Raw genomic sequence first — 16448 nt, 5'->3', positions numbered from 1 at the left:
AAGAACCCACCTGCTAATGCAGGAGACATAAGAGACTCAGATTCAATCCCTGGGTCAGGGAAGATCCCCTGGAGGAGAACATGGCAAGCCACTCCAGTATTCTTACCTGGAGGATCCTAAGGACAGAGGAGCCTGGGGGGCTACAGTCCACAGGGTCGCAAAGAGTCGGACACTGCTGAAGTGACAGCACACGGGCATGCATGTAGAGAGAGATGTATGTATATGTATTCAGTTCCACTTGAATGCAGTTTATCTGCCACTTGCCTCTTTCGTAATTCCATAGTTTGCAGCCTGTAAATCATGCCTTACTTTTACCTGAGTTCATCATTACTTCATGAAAAAGGAATTAAGGTTCATTCTGAAATGCCATACCATGCTATATGACACCTTTACTTCCCTAGGTGATGACAGAGACAAATAATATTCATTTGTTTATTTATTTCACATTTGCTTGGTGCTACATTCGGTTGCATAGTCTACTAAGTGTTTTGCTGATATCTTCATAGCATCCATGTAAGGTAGGTGTTATTGTTATTCTCATTTTTCATATGAGGAAACTGATTCACAGGGAGGTTAAGTAGCTTGCCATTTCTATTGAAATGTGAGTGCTTTTCGATGTGTTGTGATTTACAGATTTTTACTTTTGCCTATCTACAGAGCAGCAGAGTGTTACCATTCTGGCTGCCATTGGTCATCCCAATGAAAAGACTGATTTTCTTTCTTTTTGACCCTGCCACCCACTCCAGTATTCTTGCCTGGAGAATACCACGGACAAAGGAGCCTGGTGGGCTACAGTCCATGGGGTTGCAAAGAGTGGGACACGACTGAGCGACTCACTCACTCACACACACACACACAGGCTTGCGAGATCTTAGTTTCTTGACCAGGGATTGAACCTAGGCCATGGCGGTGAAAGTGCTGAGTCCTAACCACTGAACCCCCAGGGAATTCCCAAGACTGATTATCTTTGTATATGGTTGTATGAATAGTGAGTTTTTTCTGCTTTTTCCTTTTTAGTTCTTCTTGGCTTTTCTTTCTTTTTTCCTTTCTCAACTTGTGCCTTGAAATCCATCTTTTGAGTCTTTGCTTTTGGAATACTGTACATACCTCGTAGTCTCGTTGAATGAGGATAATCAAAACAGCCAGTCCACTTGCTTGTTCTTTCTTCTGTCTCCAGAAGCTATATTATATTCTAGTGACATAGAGTTCATGGGAAGAATAATATCTGTATTTATACACAAACATGTATTTGTGGTTGTGTATTTATTTATGTCCACATGTAAATTTTTTTACATTGGTATCTCAGTTTTTAGGCTGTCAAATTCCCACCAGATTTTGGAAATAAAATTAATTTTCGTGAATTGAGTCAGTTTAAGACTCTCCTAATGTCTTCACCTTAAAACAAGGTCCTACTTTAATTACTTTTAAAAAGCAAGGTAAGTGAAAATTTTTCACTTAAAAGTAAACGCTTCCCTCAAAGTAGTGTTTGAAACACAAGTTGAAGTAAAACATTAAGGTTTTTTCAGTCATCTAATAGATGTGGGAAAGATTTAAAATTATAGACAGAAAAAAACCACTTTAGAATTATTCGTATTTTTGCTTTCTTTTGTTCCTGTAGGATTCAGCTTAATGAATAAGAAACAATAATATAAAAAGGTACAACTCTTTTTCATACAAATACCGCTCCACACCAGGAATGATAGAAAAATAATGGCTAGATAATAACAGAAATGAAAATTATTAACTAGGAGTGATTACCCACCTAGACACAGAAGAGCACATAGTTTTAAAGCTTAGAATTGCCTGGGTTTGACTCCTATCTCAGATACTTTCTGTTTGATGTCTTTTTGCCTCAGTTTCTAATAAAACAAGATAATAGTATTTATCTCCATTGACTCTTTCTCTTATGAGAAAAAAATGAGGTGAAACATGTAAAGTGCTTAAAACAGTACTGGACACATAGCCAGTGTTGATCAGTTCTGCAAGTATTTAATTCCAGGAGTTTTTGTTAGCCCTGTTGCTGGTTTAATAAGACGACAATGTTCTGGGATATGTTGAAATGGTATTGGGCATGCTAAGTAAGTCTCAAAAGAACACCCTAATGAAGTTCAGATGAGCTGAGTTGTGGGAAGATGCTTTCAGGGATGTAAAGTACTCTGTAAATAAAAGGTAACAGGAGGAAATCAGATTACTTGTTGCTTTAGGATGCTAGTGAATAAATATTTGCAGATCTGACTTAACAGATAAAGCTAATACTCTCCTCCAGTTCCCCAAAGCTGAATACCAGGGAAAAGATTTAAGGCCACAAAAAAATAGTCTTTAAAATAAACTTGGACTCTTTTGTGGTAGAATATTATTCTGAAGTTGGGCACATTCACACACAAATTAACCTGATACTGTGCTGGACAAATGGTTTCCTAAGCTGTATCCTTAATGTTAATAGTATTTACAAATGAGTCTTATCTGTTTATAGCCTATAGCATATATTTCCTTTGAAGAATCTCTTTGAGTCCTTCCAGATTTCTTGAGGAAGTTGAACCCAGGTGTCTGTGCAGGTCTCTGTGCCTCTGGCCTTCTTTTTCTGGAAACATTTTTGTTGTCTCTGTCGTTTGTGCTCCCATAATTCCAAGCACACAGCTCTGTCATTGTGCTTACCTCATTATATGGTAATTATCTGTAAGTGAGACAGCTGGCTTCTTATGGACAGGCTGTGCCTCACTTAACTTCTTAATCTTTAATGCTTGACATATTAAAGTTTTTAATACACGCATGTGGAATAAATGAAGAAAAACAGCCCTCAGCACACTTGACAAAATCTTGTTAGCACTAACATTTAAAGCTGTTCTTCTAAAAAATGTTCTGTGATGTAGGTATGTTGGAAATTCTGACTGAACTTCCCTTAATCTAAATTATTGCATTTTACTGTATAATCTCTAAAGTACCTTAGAGGAGCATTACAAGAATGATATGGGCTTCATTTTGAACTAAAAATTTTTTTTTAACCTTCCAAATACCAAATATTTTAATAAATATAGATGCTTTGCATTTTGGATACTTTAACAAGTTCACGTTAAATGTGATAACATCTAAATGGAAGATTAGGCTGAGGATTTATAGATGTTCTTTTCTTCCTGGAATTCTTACATAACACATACTTTTTTGTGTGAGGTTAGCCTTCTCCAAGGATACCTGATTTGTATTGAGAACCGAATTTAATATTTAGTTTCCTCATCTGTAAAATAGAGATTATAATATCTACCTCATAGGAAAATTGTAAAGATTAAATAACCCAAGTGAAGTACTGAGCACAGGGTCTGGCACATATTATCCATTATATGGTAGCTGTGACCTAGTAAATTCTACAAGACTTGTCATGAAAACCAGTATACCCATCCATTTCCCTCTCTCTAGAGGTAGATTGGAAGCTATTTTTGTAAATCAGAATTTTATGTCAGAGCCAGTGATCATAAAGGGGGAGTAAGCCTTTTCAAATTCACAAAGAATACATTTTAAAAATGGTTAAGACAGAGCTTTTACTATACTTATCCTTATATTTGTTGTTACTTAATCTGTTTTTATTATAGGTCTCATCTTGACTCGAATGAGATTGTACAGTAAACTGGAGAAGGAGGGTTTTGGGGGGTTTGTTTTCCCTCCTTCCATTAGAAGAGAGGGGTTTGGAAACAGAAAGCATACTGCGCTTCTCTTCCTCTGGTTCCAGTCCATCAACGTGGGGTGAATTTTCTTGGTACTCACCAGGTTCCCTGCTTAAAAATAAACACACAGCACGTTGGTGACATCTCCAGTGGTGGCCGGGGAGTGACAGCAAAAAGCTAGAGTCCATAGCCCTTAATCTACGTGGACGCTGGGCACGGCATCATCTATTGGTTTCTGAAGGGGAGAAGAACCCTAAACAGGTGCTAGCCCAAACTGACAGAGTTGTTGCTTTGTTGTTTTCATTGCCATAGGACTATTTGCATTAAAGCAGCTGTATTTTGCTGACCAGTTTTTAAATACAGGGATCAAAGGATAACAAGGGGCCAGAGCAGAAGCATTCACGTCGCGGCCCCTGTCAGATTCTGGTGAATCTGCGAATTCTGCTGTCACTTCACCTAACCGTTGGAGCCAAACAGTTGAACAGCAGCAGAGCATGTTTTGGTGTTTATGAATGTAGATATATTTTATGGCCTAGTGGTGCTTTTAGGTAGATGCTGGACCATATCATTCTTAAAAGGTTGTACATGGGATAAGCTGGGTCACTGAAGGTCACTGTACTATCATTATAAGACTGCAATCTCTGGGATTAAAAAAGAAAAAACTGGTCAGAAACAATAGGAGACATGAAAAAGTGCTGTGGTTGAGGGTTTCCGGGGGAACATTAAAGACATCTTTATAAACGGAAATGAAGGGACTTCCCTGGCTGTCCAGTGGTTAAGACTCCACGCTTCCACTGCAGTGGGCATGGGTTTGATTTGATCTCTTGTCGGGGAACTAAGATCCCACATGCCACGAAGTACAGCCAAAAAATGAAGTAGAAATGATACATACTGTGACAATGGATGGCATTAGTTATATGACTGGCAGTAGGGTTGCCTTTTGAATTTCACTACTGTGTGATTTCGATTTAATTACCTGGATCCTTCAGTGGCTCCTGAATGGAACATACTTTGCCTTCTTCAGTCATGGCTCAAGGAGTTGTTAGGACTTAGGCGCTGTGACCAAACTAGGTAATTTTCAGGCAGTATCATAATTCCTATTCAAATCTTAGGAAAGCTTTTTTCTTTTTTTAAATAATAGTTTTATTGAGATATAATTCATAAACCAAGAAATTCATTCACCCATTGAGTATATTTACTAAATTGTGTGTCAGTCATTACTATCTAATTTTAGAACATTTTCATCATGGCCAAAAGAAACCTGTATCCATGAGCAGTCACTCCCGACTTCCCTCCCCACTCTCCTAGCCCTAGGCTATAACCAGTCTACTTTTCTGTCTCTGGATAATTTGCCTGTTTTGGACGTCTTCTATAATTGGAATTATACAACATGTAATTCTTAGTGACTGGCTTCTTTCACTCATCATAGTATTTTTAAGGTTCACCCATGTTAGAGAACATCAGTGTTTCATTTTTTGTTGCTGAATAATATTCCACTTGGTGGGTATTTGCATAGTTTCCAGTTTTTGGAAATTGTAAGTAAAGTTGTTTTATAAAGTTTTGTGAGCATTTATGTACAGATTTTTGTATGGACATGTGTTTTTGTTCCCAAATTGTTTTTCCAAAGTGGCAGTAATATTTTGCATTCCCACCGGCAATTTATGAGAGTTGTTGCATGTCCTAGTCAGCATTTGGAATTGTCAGGATGTTTTGTTTGTTTGTTCGGGTTTTAGCCTCTCTAATAGGTATGTGGTTCTTTGTTAGTTTTAAATGAAAATCTTGCAGTATGAAGCCATCGGGAGGATGATTTAAATGTAAAGCAATCATTTACTGAATGCCTGTTATATGCCAGGCCCTCTACTGGGTGGTGAAAATATGGAGAAATAAGTTATCTCTCTGCTCCCATGGAAGTTATAGTTTATAGAGGATAACAGGCATTAGTGTAGATTATCTGGAGTTAAGATGTTGGGGTCGGGAACACCAGTAGAATCCAACAATACCTGGAAATGGTCAGTTTTGTGGATGGATTCTGACATTTATGGTCAGTAACAAGAAAACAATATAGAGAGTATATGTACCTTTGCATAATATTCTAAGATAGGTTTTGGTTGTGAAGGTCAAGCTCCCCTTATGTTGTCATGTCTAATAATCAGCTACTTGGGATAATATTCTGCCGCCTAACACTTTTGGGACAACATCAGCTAGTCACATATGCACAATAACCAGGAAAAGGGGAACTTTAATTTTCGGAGTTCCTTGGACCCTGCTCTTCTGACCTCTCTAGTTACCGCTTTCCCTTTCTGTGTCCTTTCTAGGTCTGACTTTCTGCCTTTTACCTAGCACACTGCTAAACTGTATACTCACTCCTTTTAAAAGTGCTTATGTACTTAGCTCTGAGCTGTTGACCACAGTCAGAAGTGGTAGCAATAGGCATTTGTGCTTTTTGTCCAGTTGACCCCGTCAGTATTTACCCAGCTAGATCTGGCCTCAAAGTGAATGTCATTTATGGTGAATAACATTCTAAGAGCCATTCTTCCCTGTGTCTGATAAACTGGGCCTCTTACCACATCTTATGGTAAACCAGTGAGGAGAGCCGTGCAGGAAGATTGGGTGGCAGGGAACAGGACGAGATGAGGTGAAACTCCTGGGTTGTCCCGCAAGTTGTCATGCTCATCTCATTTTTGTGCATCTCTCAAGCAGGTCAAACTATCCTTTTTGCTCTTATACAGTAAGGAAAAAATATGATCTGATGAAAAGTTTGAGTGGTTGGAATTAGTCATCCTTATGAAGAAAAGGATGAGAAAGCTTTGATTTCTTTATGTACGGCTGTGTTGCAGGTTCTTGAGAATTTCTTGCATGGAGAATTGAATTGACAATAATGTTAAAGATTATTAAAATTCATAGCAGGTGCTGGGATCAATTATTTTTTTTCTGAAGATAGGAAAGTGAGAGAGATCTCAACTTTGTAAGGACTTCAGGTTGGATAAAAGGTGCATCTGCTTGCTGTTGAGTGACTGAGGAAGAGTCTACAATCACATTTTCAAGAGGGCTACATATATGGTAATCTCATTTGAGATGGTTAAAATTGACTGAAGGACTTGATACCTACTGAAGATGAGATGAAAATCTACATTTGAAAAGTTATTTTTTTTTCTCTTCCCCATAGATTAGTGACATTGATTTTCCTTTATGTGAGAAAGGTTTTAATCTTTGGGCAAATGTTTATCAGGCAGCTTGGTACTATAGTAAAGTTCAGTTTGATATAGGGACCTCATGCTTTTGATACGTTCTGACATATAACAGCAGTATTGGTTTAGAACTATAAATTCCTAGACTTCTACTTTGTGATAAATAGAAATTTTATATTACTACTCACCTAATTGTTTCCTATCCCTGTCTAATATTTGTTATGAAATGTTCTGTTTGTTCTTTCTGGTACTCTTAAGCATATTCTATGCTTGAGATTACTACATGCTGATCTTTAGCATGTATTGCCTCTTGGATTTTTACTCAGGGCTGTCAGATTCCATAGATCCTTATGTTTCATTAGTAGTGGTGTCCTTCATAGAAACCAGGGGTCAGGAAACCATTGTGCCAAAGTAGCCAAGATCCGTCTAGTCAAAGCTGTGGTTTTTCCAGTATGTATGGATGTGAGAGTTGGACCATAAAGAAGGTTGAGAGCAAAAGAATTGATGCTTTTGAACTGTGGTGCTGGAGAAGACTCTTGAAAGTCTCTTGGACTGCAGGGAGATCAAACCAGTTCATCCTAAAGGAGATCAGTCCTGAATATTCATTGGAAGCACTGATGCTGAAGCTCCAATACTTTGGCCACCTGATGTGAAGAACTGACTCCTTGGAAAAGCCCCTGATGCTGGGAAAGATTGAAGGCAGGAGGAGAAGGGGACAACAGAGGATGAGATGGTTGGATGGCATCACCGACTCAATGGACATGAGTTTGAGCAAGCCCTGGGAGTTGGTGATGAGCAGGGAAGCCTGGCGTGCTGTAGTCCATGGGGTCGCAAAGAGTTGGGCATGACTGAGTGACTGAACTGAACTGAGACAAAGTATGGAGGAAATGTATTTAAAGGACCAGAACAGAAATTTTGAGAAACTGGGGGATAGGGAAAAGAATCTCAAAATCAGAAATTATTTTATAGACTGTACACTGGGATGATCACTTGATTCTTTTAACATGCTCACTATGCATTTACTTTGTAGGAGGTATGTGTGTATAGTTGGGGAGGGGAGAGACAAGAACAGATTATTAAAAGGGACCTATCTCAGAAGCCACCTGATGTGAAGAGCCGACTCATTAGAAAAGACCCTGATGCTGGGATAGATTGAAGGCAGGAGGAGAAGGGGATGACAGAAAATGAGATAGTTGGATGGCACCACCAACTCAATGGACATGAGTTTGAGCGAGCTCTGGGAGATGGTGAAGGACAGGGAAGCCTGGTGTGCTGGAGTCTATGGGATCGCAAAGAGTCAGACATGACTGAGTGACTAAAAACATCTCAGAAGCACAATATTGATCAAAGAAAGTAAATAGCAAGATAGCATGCATATTTTCACATTTAACAAAAAATAGAAAAATAATATATGTTTTCTATGTATATATGTGTGTGAATTTTAAAAAGTCTGAAAGAATATATGCCAGATGTATGTAGTGGTCTTAGAGAGTTTAAAAAAGGCAGGAGGATTGGCAGTTTTTGCTTTTTCTGTAATACATTGTGTGTGTGTGTGTGTTTGAGAAGAATATATTCATACTTTTAATTATGTAATTAAATATCCATTTAAGAACAGGTAAAGCATATTCATTACCCTTAAACAATGTTTACAGGATAGGACAGGGAATTGAGATAGTTTCAAATAATGTAAACTGCTCAGATAATAAAAGCAGTATGGTAGAAATTCAGAAATGGCTAGTTTTGTGGGTTCTTGCTTATGAGTTGAATGCCCTTAACCTTGAAATATTTTATCCTATGTATGTTGGAGCCCTATGATAAATAGAAACACCTCCTTCAGGAATTCCTCCTCTTTCTTTGATATCGTTTCACAACCCTATTTATCCTTTGCTAGCCCTTTCAGACACCTGTCCTCCTTTTGATTTTTGATCTTGTCTCTGCCCCATTGCTCCCAGCCAAGCTCCCGTTGTTCACGGGACTCATGGCAATTGATCAGTGTAGAGCATTGGAGCATTACTGGTGTGAACTTGGAAGTCACATATCTGGGTTCACATCCTGATTTCTGACCAGCTTTGTGACTTTGAATAGTTATATAACCATGATTAATTTTATCATGTGGTTCCAGAGCTGCTCTTTTTTTTTTTTTTTTCCAAATGCTCTCTTGCCCCTTGCAGCTTTGACTTTGTATCTCTAGGAGAGGAAGTGTCTGGGGATAAGCCAGAAAGGTTTGGAAAGGGTCCTGGATTTCTCCCCCAAGAAAAAGGCAAGTAAATGAAATCGGGCTGGCAGAGGCTTACCTGAGGTTGTCCTGGAGGGTAGATCAAACTTCCTCTTGAATTTAACTAGTTGTCAGTAGAACCAGGGTCATTGACCAAGGGCAGGTGAAGGTTAGGTTGCCTGTGTGGGAGAGTGGGATCAAAGAGTCCTCTCTGTGATTGTGTCAGGATTCGGTGGAGGTGGGTGTTTGTGAAAAAGATTTAAGGTGGAGGGAGTAGGAGGAAGTCAGGGAAGCGGTACAGGGAGTCCTGGTTCTGCCTTGTAACCTTGAGCCAGCTGCTTCTGTCTCCAAGATTTAATTGCTTAATTTATAAAATGGGGTAAAAGCTACCTACCTCACAGAGTTGTGAGGGAATACATTTAGCATTTTTAGAGCAGGGTCAGGCACACATTAAGTACTTGGTAAGTGTATTAACATGAAGTCAAGCGAGGGGAAGAAGGAGAGCAGGCCTGATGAACTGCAGACTGAGGGTGGGCTGCCTCTGTGTACATCTAACTGATAACATCTGTCCTTTCTTATCTCTGGAGAAAAGAGTCAGTAATGGGAAACATTATTTATACATGTACTAATACATCCTGATATGTTTGCTTGTTAAAAACAAGCTTTAAAAGGTGTTTTCCCTATTTGTTACTCCCTATACCTGGAAAAAGAACTAATGGGAGAAAAAGACTTTATGTGATTATTTGCCACTTGTCACCTCTGTTAAATGATAAATTGTGGTCTGATTTTCTCTGTGCATAATTTCTGATGAATTTCAATTCAGATTTTTTAGTTTTTCTATCTTTTTTGTTCCTGGTTAATCAGTTAATTCAGCAACGTTTACTACTTATAAAACTAAGAAGAGCGAATCGTATGTAAATATAAATTGATGAGGCATAGATAGAATTAATTTTAGTGAGAAAGTAAGTCTCTCAGCACTTACTGACATTTGTTCAATTAAGAAGCCGATGCAAATTGCACTGCGCATTTCACTTGTTTCATCTGTTGAGCGCTAATATTCCAATATTGGTACAGATTTCAGTATTAGTACAACAAGGTACAGATGCCTTGTTGTACTCTTCCATCTAGTACTGAAAACAGCCATAAAAAGAGAATTCTTTTCACTGCCATTTTATAAATGTAGATGATCAAGGCTTAGACTTGTTCAGAATGACATGCCAGCAAGTGGCAGAGCCAGAATTTGAAAATCAGATGTCTGATTTCAAAGTCTGTTCTTTCAAAAACTAGGCCACCAACTGCTTCTCTCACCCACAATCAATTAGGAGACTACAAAGCTGACCCTTGTCAAAGTGACCCAGCTTGTTTATTTCTTGCCGCTCTCTCGTCTCTCCCCTCACTTTACTGTCCCATTGTAGTGATCAGATTCATGGGTATAAAGGCTTAACTTGAAGAATCATCCAGTCTGGTGGCTCTCAAATCTAGCCAGTCATAAGAATCACCAGGACATTAATTTCTTTTTTTTAAAAATTGTTTATTTTTGGTTGCTGTGTCTTCATTGCTGTGCATGGGCTTTCTCTAGCTGTGGCAAGTGGGGGCTGCTCTTTGTCGTGGTGCCTGGGCTTCTCGTTGCGGTGGCTTCTCTTGTGGAGCTCAGATTCTAGGCACACAGGCTTCAGTCGTTGTACACTGAACTCAGTAGTTATGGCTCACAGTCTCTAGAGTGCAAGGTCAGTAGTAGTGGCGCGTGGGCTTAGTTGCTCTGCGGCATGTGGAATATTCGAGGACCAGGGATCAAACCCGTGTCCCCTGCATTGGCAGGCAGATTCTTATCCACTGTACCCACCAGCAAAGTTCCATTCATTTCTTTTTAAATTATAATTAAGTTGCTTTTAGCCAGAGCCCAGGAACCTGCATTTTAACCATTCTACATGTGAGTTTAACAATCTGACAGGTTGGGAACAATTTCAGATACGTGACTCCTTCTCCAAATGTCTGCTGCGGTTTTCCTGACAGGCAGTCATCTAATATCCGATAGTCCCCTGACAGAAACTCACTGCCACCTTGCCAGGAAGGTCATTTCATTGGTAATTAGATGCAATGCTATGCTTCTGTAGAACTTTCGTTTACCATCCCATATAGCTTAGATCAACTTCTTTGGACCTATTTTTATACTTCTTAAGTATTGGTTTGGAGGTCAGATCCAGGTTTGAATCTTCTCTGAACCTTACCTTCCTTGTGTAAAATGAATATGTTATCTACCTTGAAGGATCATATGAAGAATTAAATGAAAAAAAAAAATACACTGTCCTAGCTGGAAAGATTCTAAAATGCCTTCAAACAGCAATTTTTTTTAATAGTTCCTTCACCTCATCAGCCTTTTTGGAAGTAGTGCCACATCTGCAGGGTTCTAGTTAGAAGTGTGGATACATATAATAGAAGGCTCTTAGATACAATCTGGGATTGTCAGTGCCAGAAATAGTCTGTCCTTTTGACTCCTCCTCCGCATACTTTTTTACTTCTTGCTTTGGACAAAGAATATGATGGTTATTATTTTGGGTACAGATAAACTTGCATTTCTGAAAATTAAGCTTTACTCCATAAATAATTGGAGTTTCCACTGATAACTTGAACCCAAAGCAAAACAAATAATCAGCAGCAAGATTATAAAGGCAAAAGAAGGGACCGTCTTAAATTATATATGGACCAAAATGGAGAACCAAAGAAAGTATTTCATGTCTCTTTCTTATCCATTAGTGCACAACTAACTGCTGAGTGTTAAAAAGGAAAAAAACGGAGTGTAGGCAGAAAAGGGTGGGAGGGCAGCAGTAAAGCAAGAAATGTTGGACTTCCCTGGTGGCTCAGTGGTAAAGAATCAGCTTGTCAATGCAGAAGACACAGGTTTGATCCCTGATTTGGGAAGATCTCCACTAAGATCTACCTCTTGGTGGAGAAACCAAGACCGTACACCACAACTGCTGAGCCTGTACTCTGGAGCTGCAACTGCTGAGCTCACATGCCACAGCTATTGGAGCCCGAGTGCTCTAGAGTCCATCCTTCTCAAGAGAAGCCACTACAATAAGCCCGTGCACTGCAGCTAGAGAGTAGCCCCCACTCTCTGCAACTAGAGAAGAGCCCATGCAGCAGCAAAGACCTGCTGCTACTGCTGCTTCTGCCAAGTCGCTTCAGTCGTGTCCAACTCTGTGCGACTCCATAGATAGCAGCCCACCAGGCTCTGCTGTCCCTGGGATTATTCTCCAGGCAAGAACACTGGAGTGGGTTGCCATTTCCTTCTCCATTGTGTGAAAGTGAAAAGTGAAAGTGAAGTCGCTCAGTCGCGTCTGACTCATAGCGACCCCATGGACTGCAGCCTACCAGGCTCCTCCATCCATGGGGTTTTCTAGGCAAGAGTACTGGAGTGGGGTGCCATTGCCTTCTCCGAGCAAAGACCTAGCACAGCCAAAAATGAATAAGTAAATAAAATTGTTAAAAAGCAAAGAAATGATGCATGCTAGCTCTTTGACAAATACAAAGTGAGTAAAAAGAATACTTAACTTATTTCACCGTAATCTTCCCAGGTAAGATCCCATTTTGCCAATGAGAATACTAAAGACATCAAGAATAAATGAAGACAAGCCTAATTGCTGGTTAAATGACAGGTCTGGATTTAAGACACGATTTTATAGAATGTGATTTGAAAAAGAACTATACACACACAAATATATGTCTGTTGTTGTTGTTTTTTTTTTTTCCCTTGACTGCACCGCATGGCATGGGGGATCGTAGTTTCCTGGCCAGGGATCGAACCCATTTCTCCTGCATTGTAAACACAGAGTCTTAACCACTGAACTGCTAGGGAAGCCCCTGTATGTTCTTTAAGAAATAGATGTGACCTAGTTTTCATTGTACTTTTTACATTCCTTTGTTAAAACACCTGTCATACTCTTAATTTAACTGGTTATGTCTCCCTCTACTAATTATTTGCAAACGGACTAGGTTATAACATTAATCTCTGAATCACCAGGGCCTGGCCCTCAGCTTGGGCATTAAAGGTTTGTAAGAATGGAATTTCTCTCTGTAGCGTCTGAAAATATCTATGCCCTCTACCTCATATGTGAATTTAAAAAGACATCTGTGCCCTTCTTAATGTGTGAGTTAAAAACAAGTATTGGATTGGAAGGGGTATTATAAATAATCTAGTTCAATCCTCTCAATAAAGGAATTCTCAATAAAGGAAGAAATTTCAGGCACAGACTGGAGCAGTAGATAATGATGTCCAAAAGCCCCTCGTTGATTGTAGTTGTTCTGGCAATTTTGCTTCTGGTTCTCAGTTTAGGGCTCTTCTTGGGTCCTGCGGCCAAACTTATTGCATTCATTCATTCAGTAACCCTCTGGGTTCCCACTTTATGCTCAGTGCTGAGGAAATGCCACCTTCCTTTCTGCCTCCATGGATAGGTATATGGCTATACTTTCCAGAAACCAGAAAGAAACAGCTTCCCAAGATTTTAAGACTTAAGCTGGAAAATGATGACTGTAGCTGAGGTTTTTACCTAGTGTATCTCTTTTTGCTCATCTAGGCAGTCATTTTGTTATTATGTTGCTCAAAGGGGAGGATAAGTGATCATTTGCAAAGCTGGATAAACTCTTCAGGACCCTGAAAATAATCTCTCATTGCTGTAGTTTGATTTGGTGTGGTTGTTGAGGTTTATGACTGTATTGCTTTTCTTTTAACAAAAGCAAACTAAATCTGTTCTATAGTATTAAGTTAGGCCATGAACCACACTTCCTTTTAGGCTCATACTACTAAAAATAATTTGTAGGTGATGGTCTCCCATGGGCTTAAATGAAACACAGTAGAACAGTTTTTTTCTTCACTTAGTTTGTGTTGGTTCTCTATTTTCAAAATGTTGTTGAATCTAACATCATGAAAACACACAACCTTGGGTTAAAGGGTTTTTCATGTAGTGTTTTTCAAAAGGTAGTTTTAGTACTTTGGACACATTTTAATTTGTATAAAGTATATCTAATGTATGGAACTTAGTAATAATTATTAAACATGCCCAATATGATTAATTACATTGAAACTATAGCCTCCTTTTGATTTTTTAGGGAAATGTTTCCATTTGTAGACTGAGCTCTTAGTGTCTTTCTTTAGGGAAAAAAGTCTCTATTCGTTTGAAGAGAACATTCATTTGATAGTAAAGGCAAAGGGTGAAGGGTTGAAGGCAAAGTCGACTCACTCAACTCTTTTTTGAATTTACTTTTTTTAGTTCATTTGAGAGAAAATCTGTCTGAAGTACTGGAGCATATACATTAAAGAATTATTAGGGAAAAGGGTACAATTTAATTAATTATGAAAACATATTAAACTTCATGTTGTCAAGTCATTATTCTTAATGAAAAGAATGACCGTGTTATTAAAACTACCTTGAGTCTTCATTCAAGTCGTTAATCCATGGCAAGAAGCAAATGATATGGTTATTAATTTTATGAAGTAATTTTATGTATTATTTTGTTTTTATTTTTAGGACCGGAGTAGGCCCTATGACACTTTTAACTTGCACTCGTTGGAGAACTCCTTAATGGATATGATCAGGACAGATCATGAGCCTCTGAAAGGTAAACACTACCCTCCCAGTGGCCCACCAATGAGTTTCGCTGATATAATGTGGAGGAATCATTTTGCAGGTTAGGAATATTCATATGTCCATTCCTTGCTTGGTGTTTTAAACAAAAATCAGCTTTTTATTAATTGTGTTTTGTTTTTCTTTTTTGTTTTTGTTTGTTTGCTTCTGTAAAGCATTGTGGAATGTATTTAAAGTTGATTTTTTTTTTTTAAACCTGGGTTCAGCTACCTATCATAATCACGGTTGACTGCTTTAATCATAATGTCTGGCAGAAGCATGTGCTGGGTAGCTGAGGTTGTGGTTTATAGCATGAGACCAGAAGCCAAGTTTTCCGGGCTTTGTGTATTTGAAATCCTTGGCCGAATCTGGATTAATTCATTTAAATCCAAGTCTACTACAAGGAAGTATGAGATTTAATCTCCAAAGGCTCTGTCAGAAAACTTTATAGAAAAGGGTTTTATTAAAATACAGTCACTTTCCTAGGGTAGGAAGTATCAGTACACAGACTTTAAGAGCAGGTAGTGACACTTTGCATTCTCTAAGGCTAAACACAGGGAAAATGTTTTGAGTTAAATGTAAGGCATAAAGTCCCAAGGTCAGCAATATTAGGATTTCCTATTTTTAGAGCCCATGTAAATTCAGGAGAGGGGGTGATACTACATTCATGATTATAGATAGTTCTTGTTATGGATTATAGGAATTCTTGGGGGCATTATGATATTTTAAAATAGTAAAATAGAATTTTTCTATGGAAATAGCCATTGTATTTGGGTTGAGAGCCTAACTATCTGAAAACTGGAAGAGTTAGCCACAGGGACACTCATCTTGTGTGAACCCTTATGTCCTCTAGAGTTGTGAGGAATCTGATCCCCTCTGGTTCTCTGCAGGCTCTTATATAGGATATGACTGACTGGGAACGTGATAGTCATTTCCTCACGCCACACCAAAAATCTATTTCATCATTTTCTTGTCACACTCATGATTTTATGCTGCTTTCCTCAATTTCTAGTGAAAAGAAAGTAGTTAACAGGCTGTGAAGAAAATAAAAGATTTTGACAAAAGCTATATTTTAAGGCCTTCAGAAGTAGGAAAAAAACTGCCTCTCATTTTGTCATTGTTATATTTAGTCACTATTACCACATCTTTCTTCAGTAAAGATTAGGTACATGGTAATTTCACTTAGAAGTGAGAATGGTGTTAAAAACACACACACACAGACACACAATATTCACAGATTGTTTTGTGTTTTTAGTATCTTCTAAGGCTACATTTGTCGTCCTTCTCTACCAGAACAGCTGTAAGCCCATCCTGTTATTCTAAAGAAGTCAGCCCTTGTTCTTTATGCGTGTCTGTCTTATCTTGGTCTGTATTCTTCTAGCAATAAAAGATTATGAAAGGATGTTAGATTATGGTCTATAAAATAATTTTCTAGAGTTTTGTGAATATTGATTAAGCAGGAGCTGTCGTGCTTTGTTGAGAGTAGCACTGCTAAAGTGCATGGAGGGTACCTTACTGTGGGACAGGGTAAATAACTTATTCCACTTGTGGTGGCCGCCCCCCTTTTTTACATTTTTAATTGGAGAGTAATTGCTTTACAATGTTGTGTTGGTTTCTGCCATACATCATTGTGAATCAGTCATAACTATACATACATACAAAGATATATATATACATATATATATCCCCTCTCTCTCAAACCTCCCTCCCCCAGCCCCAACGCTGGGGCCCTTTTTTCTTATCTGTCCAGCTACCTCTGCATAAATTT

The 16448-nt window shown here is 38.6% G+C and overlaps 1 protein-coding gene across 9 annotated transcripts in view; it reads left to right on the top strand.

Moving 5' to 3' along the window:
• The window catches only part of CPEB3 (cytoplasmic polyadenylation element binding protein 3), a 265126-nt gene that overhangs the window by 70563 nt on the left and 178115 nt on the right, over positions 1-16448 (top strand). For 6 of the 9 annotated variants that reach the window (XM_061402801.1, XM_061402802.1, XM_061402803.1 and 3 more), the window contains one exon: positions 14585-14744. In XM_061402801.1, coding sequence (XP_061258785.1) covers positions 14585-14744 — 160 coding nt within the window. The remainder of the gene's footprint in view (positions 1-14584; positions 14745-16448) is intronic. The other 3 variants (XM_061402806.1, XM_061402798.1, XM_061402800.1) reach the window with 1 other exon arrangement.

This window comes from Bos javanicus, chromosome 26, assembly GCF_032452875.1.
Source record: "Bos javanicus breed banteng chromosome 26, ARS-OSU_banteng_1.0, whole genome shotgun sequence".
In the NCBI taxonomy this organism is placed as follows: domain Eukaryota; kingdom Metazoa; phylum Chordata; class Mammalia; order Artiodactyla; family Bovidae; genus Bos; species Bos javanicus.
Note: the sequence above shows the minus strand (reverse complement) of the source record. Positions and strands in the feature narration are given on the sequence as shown.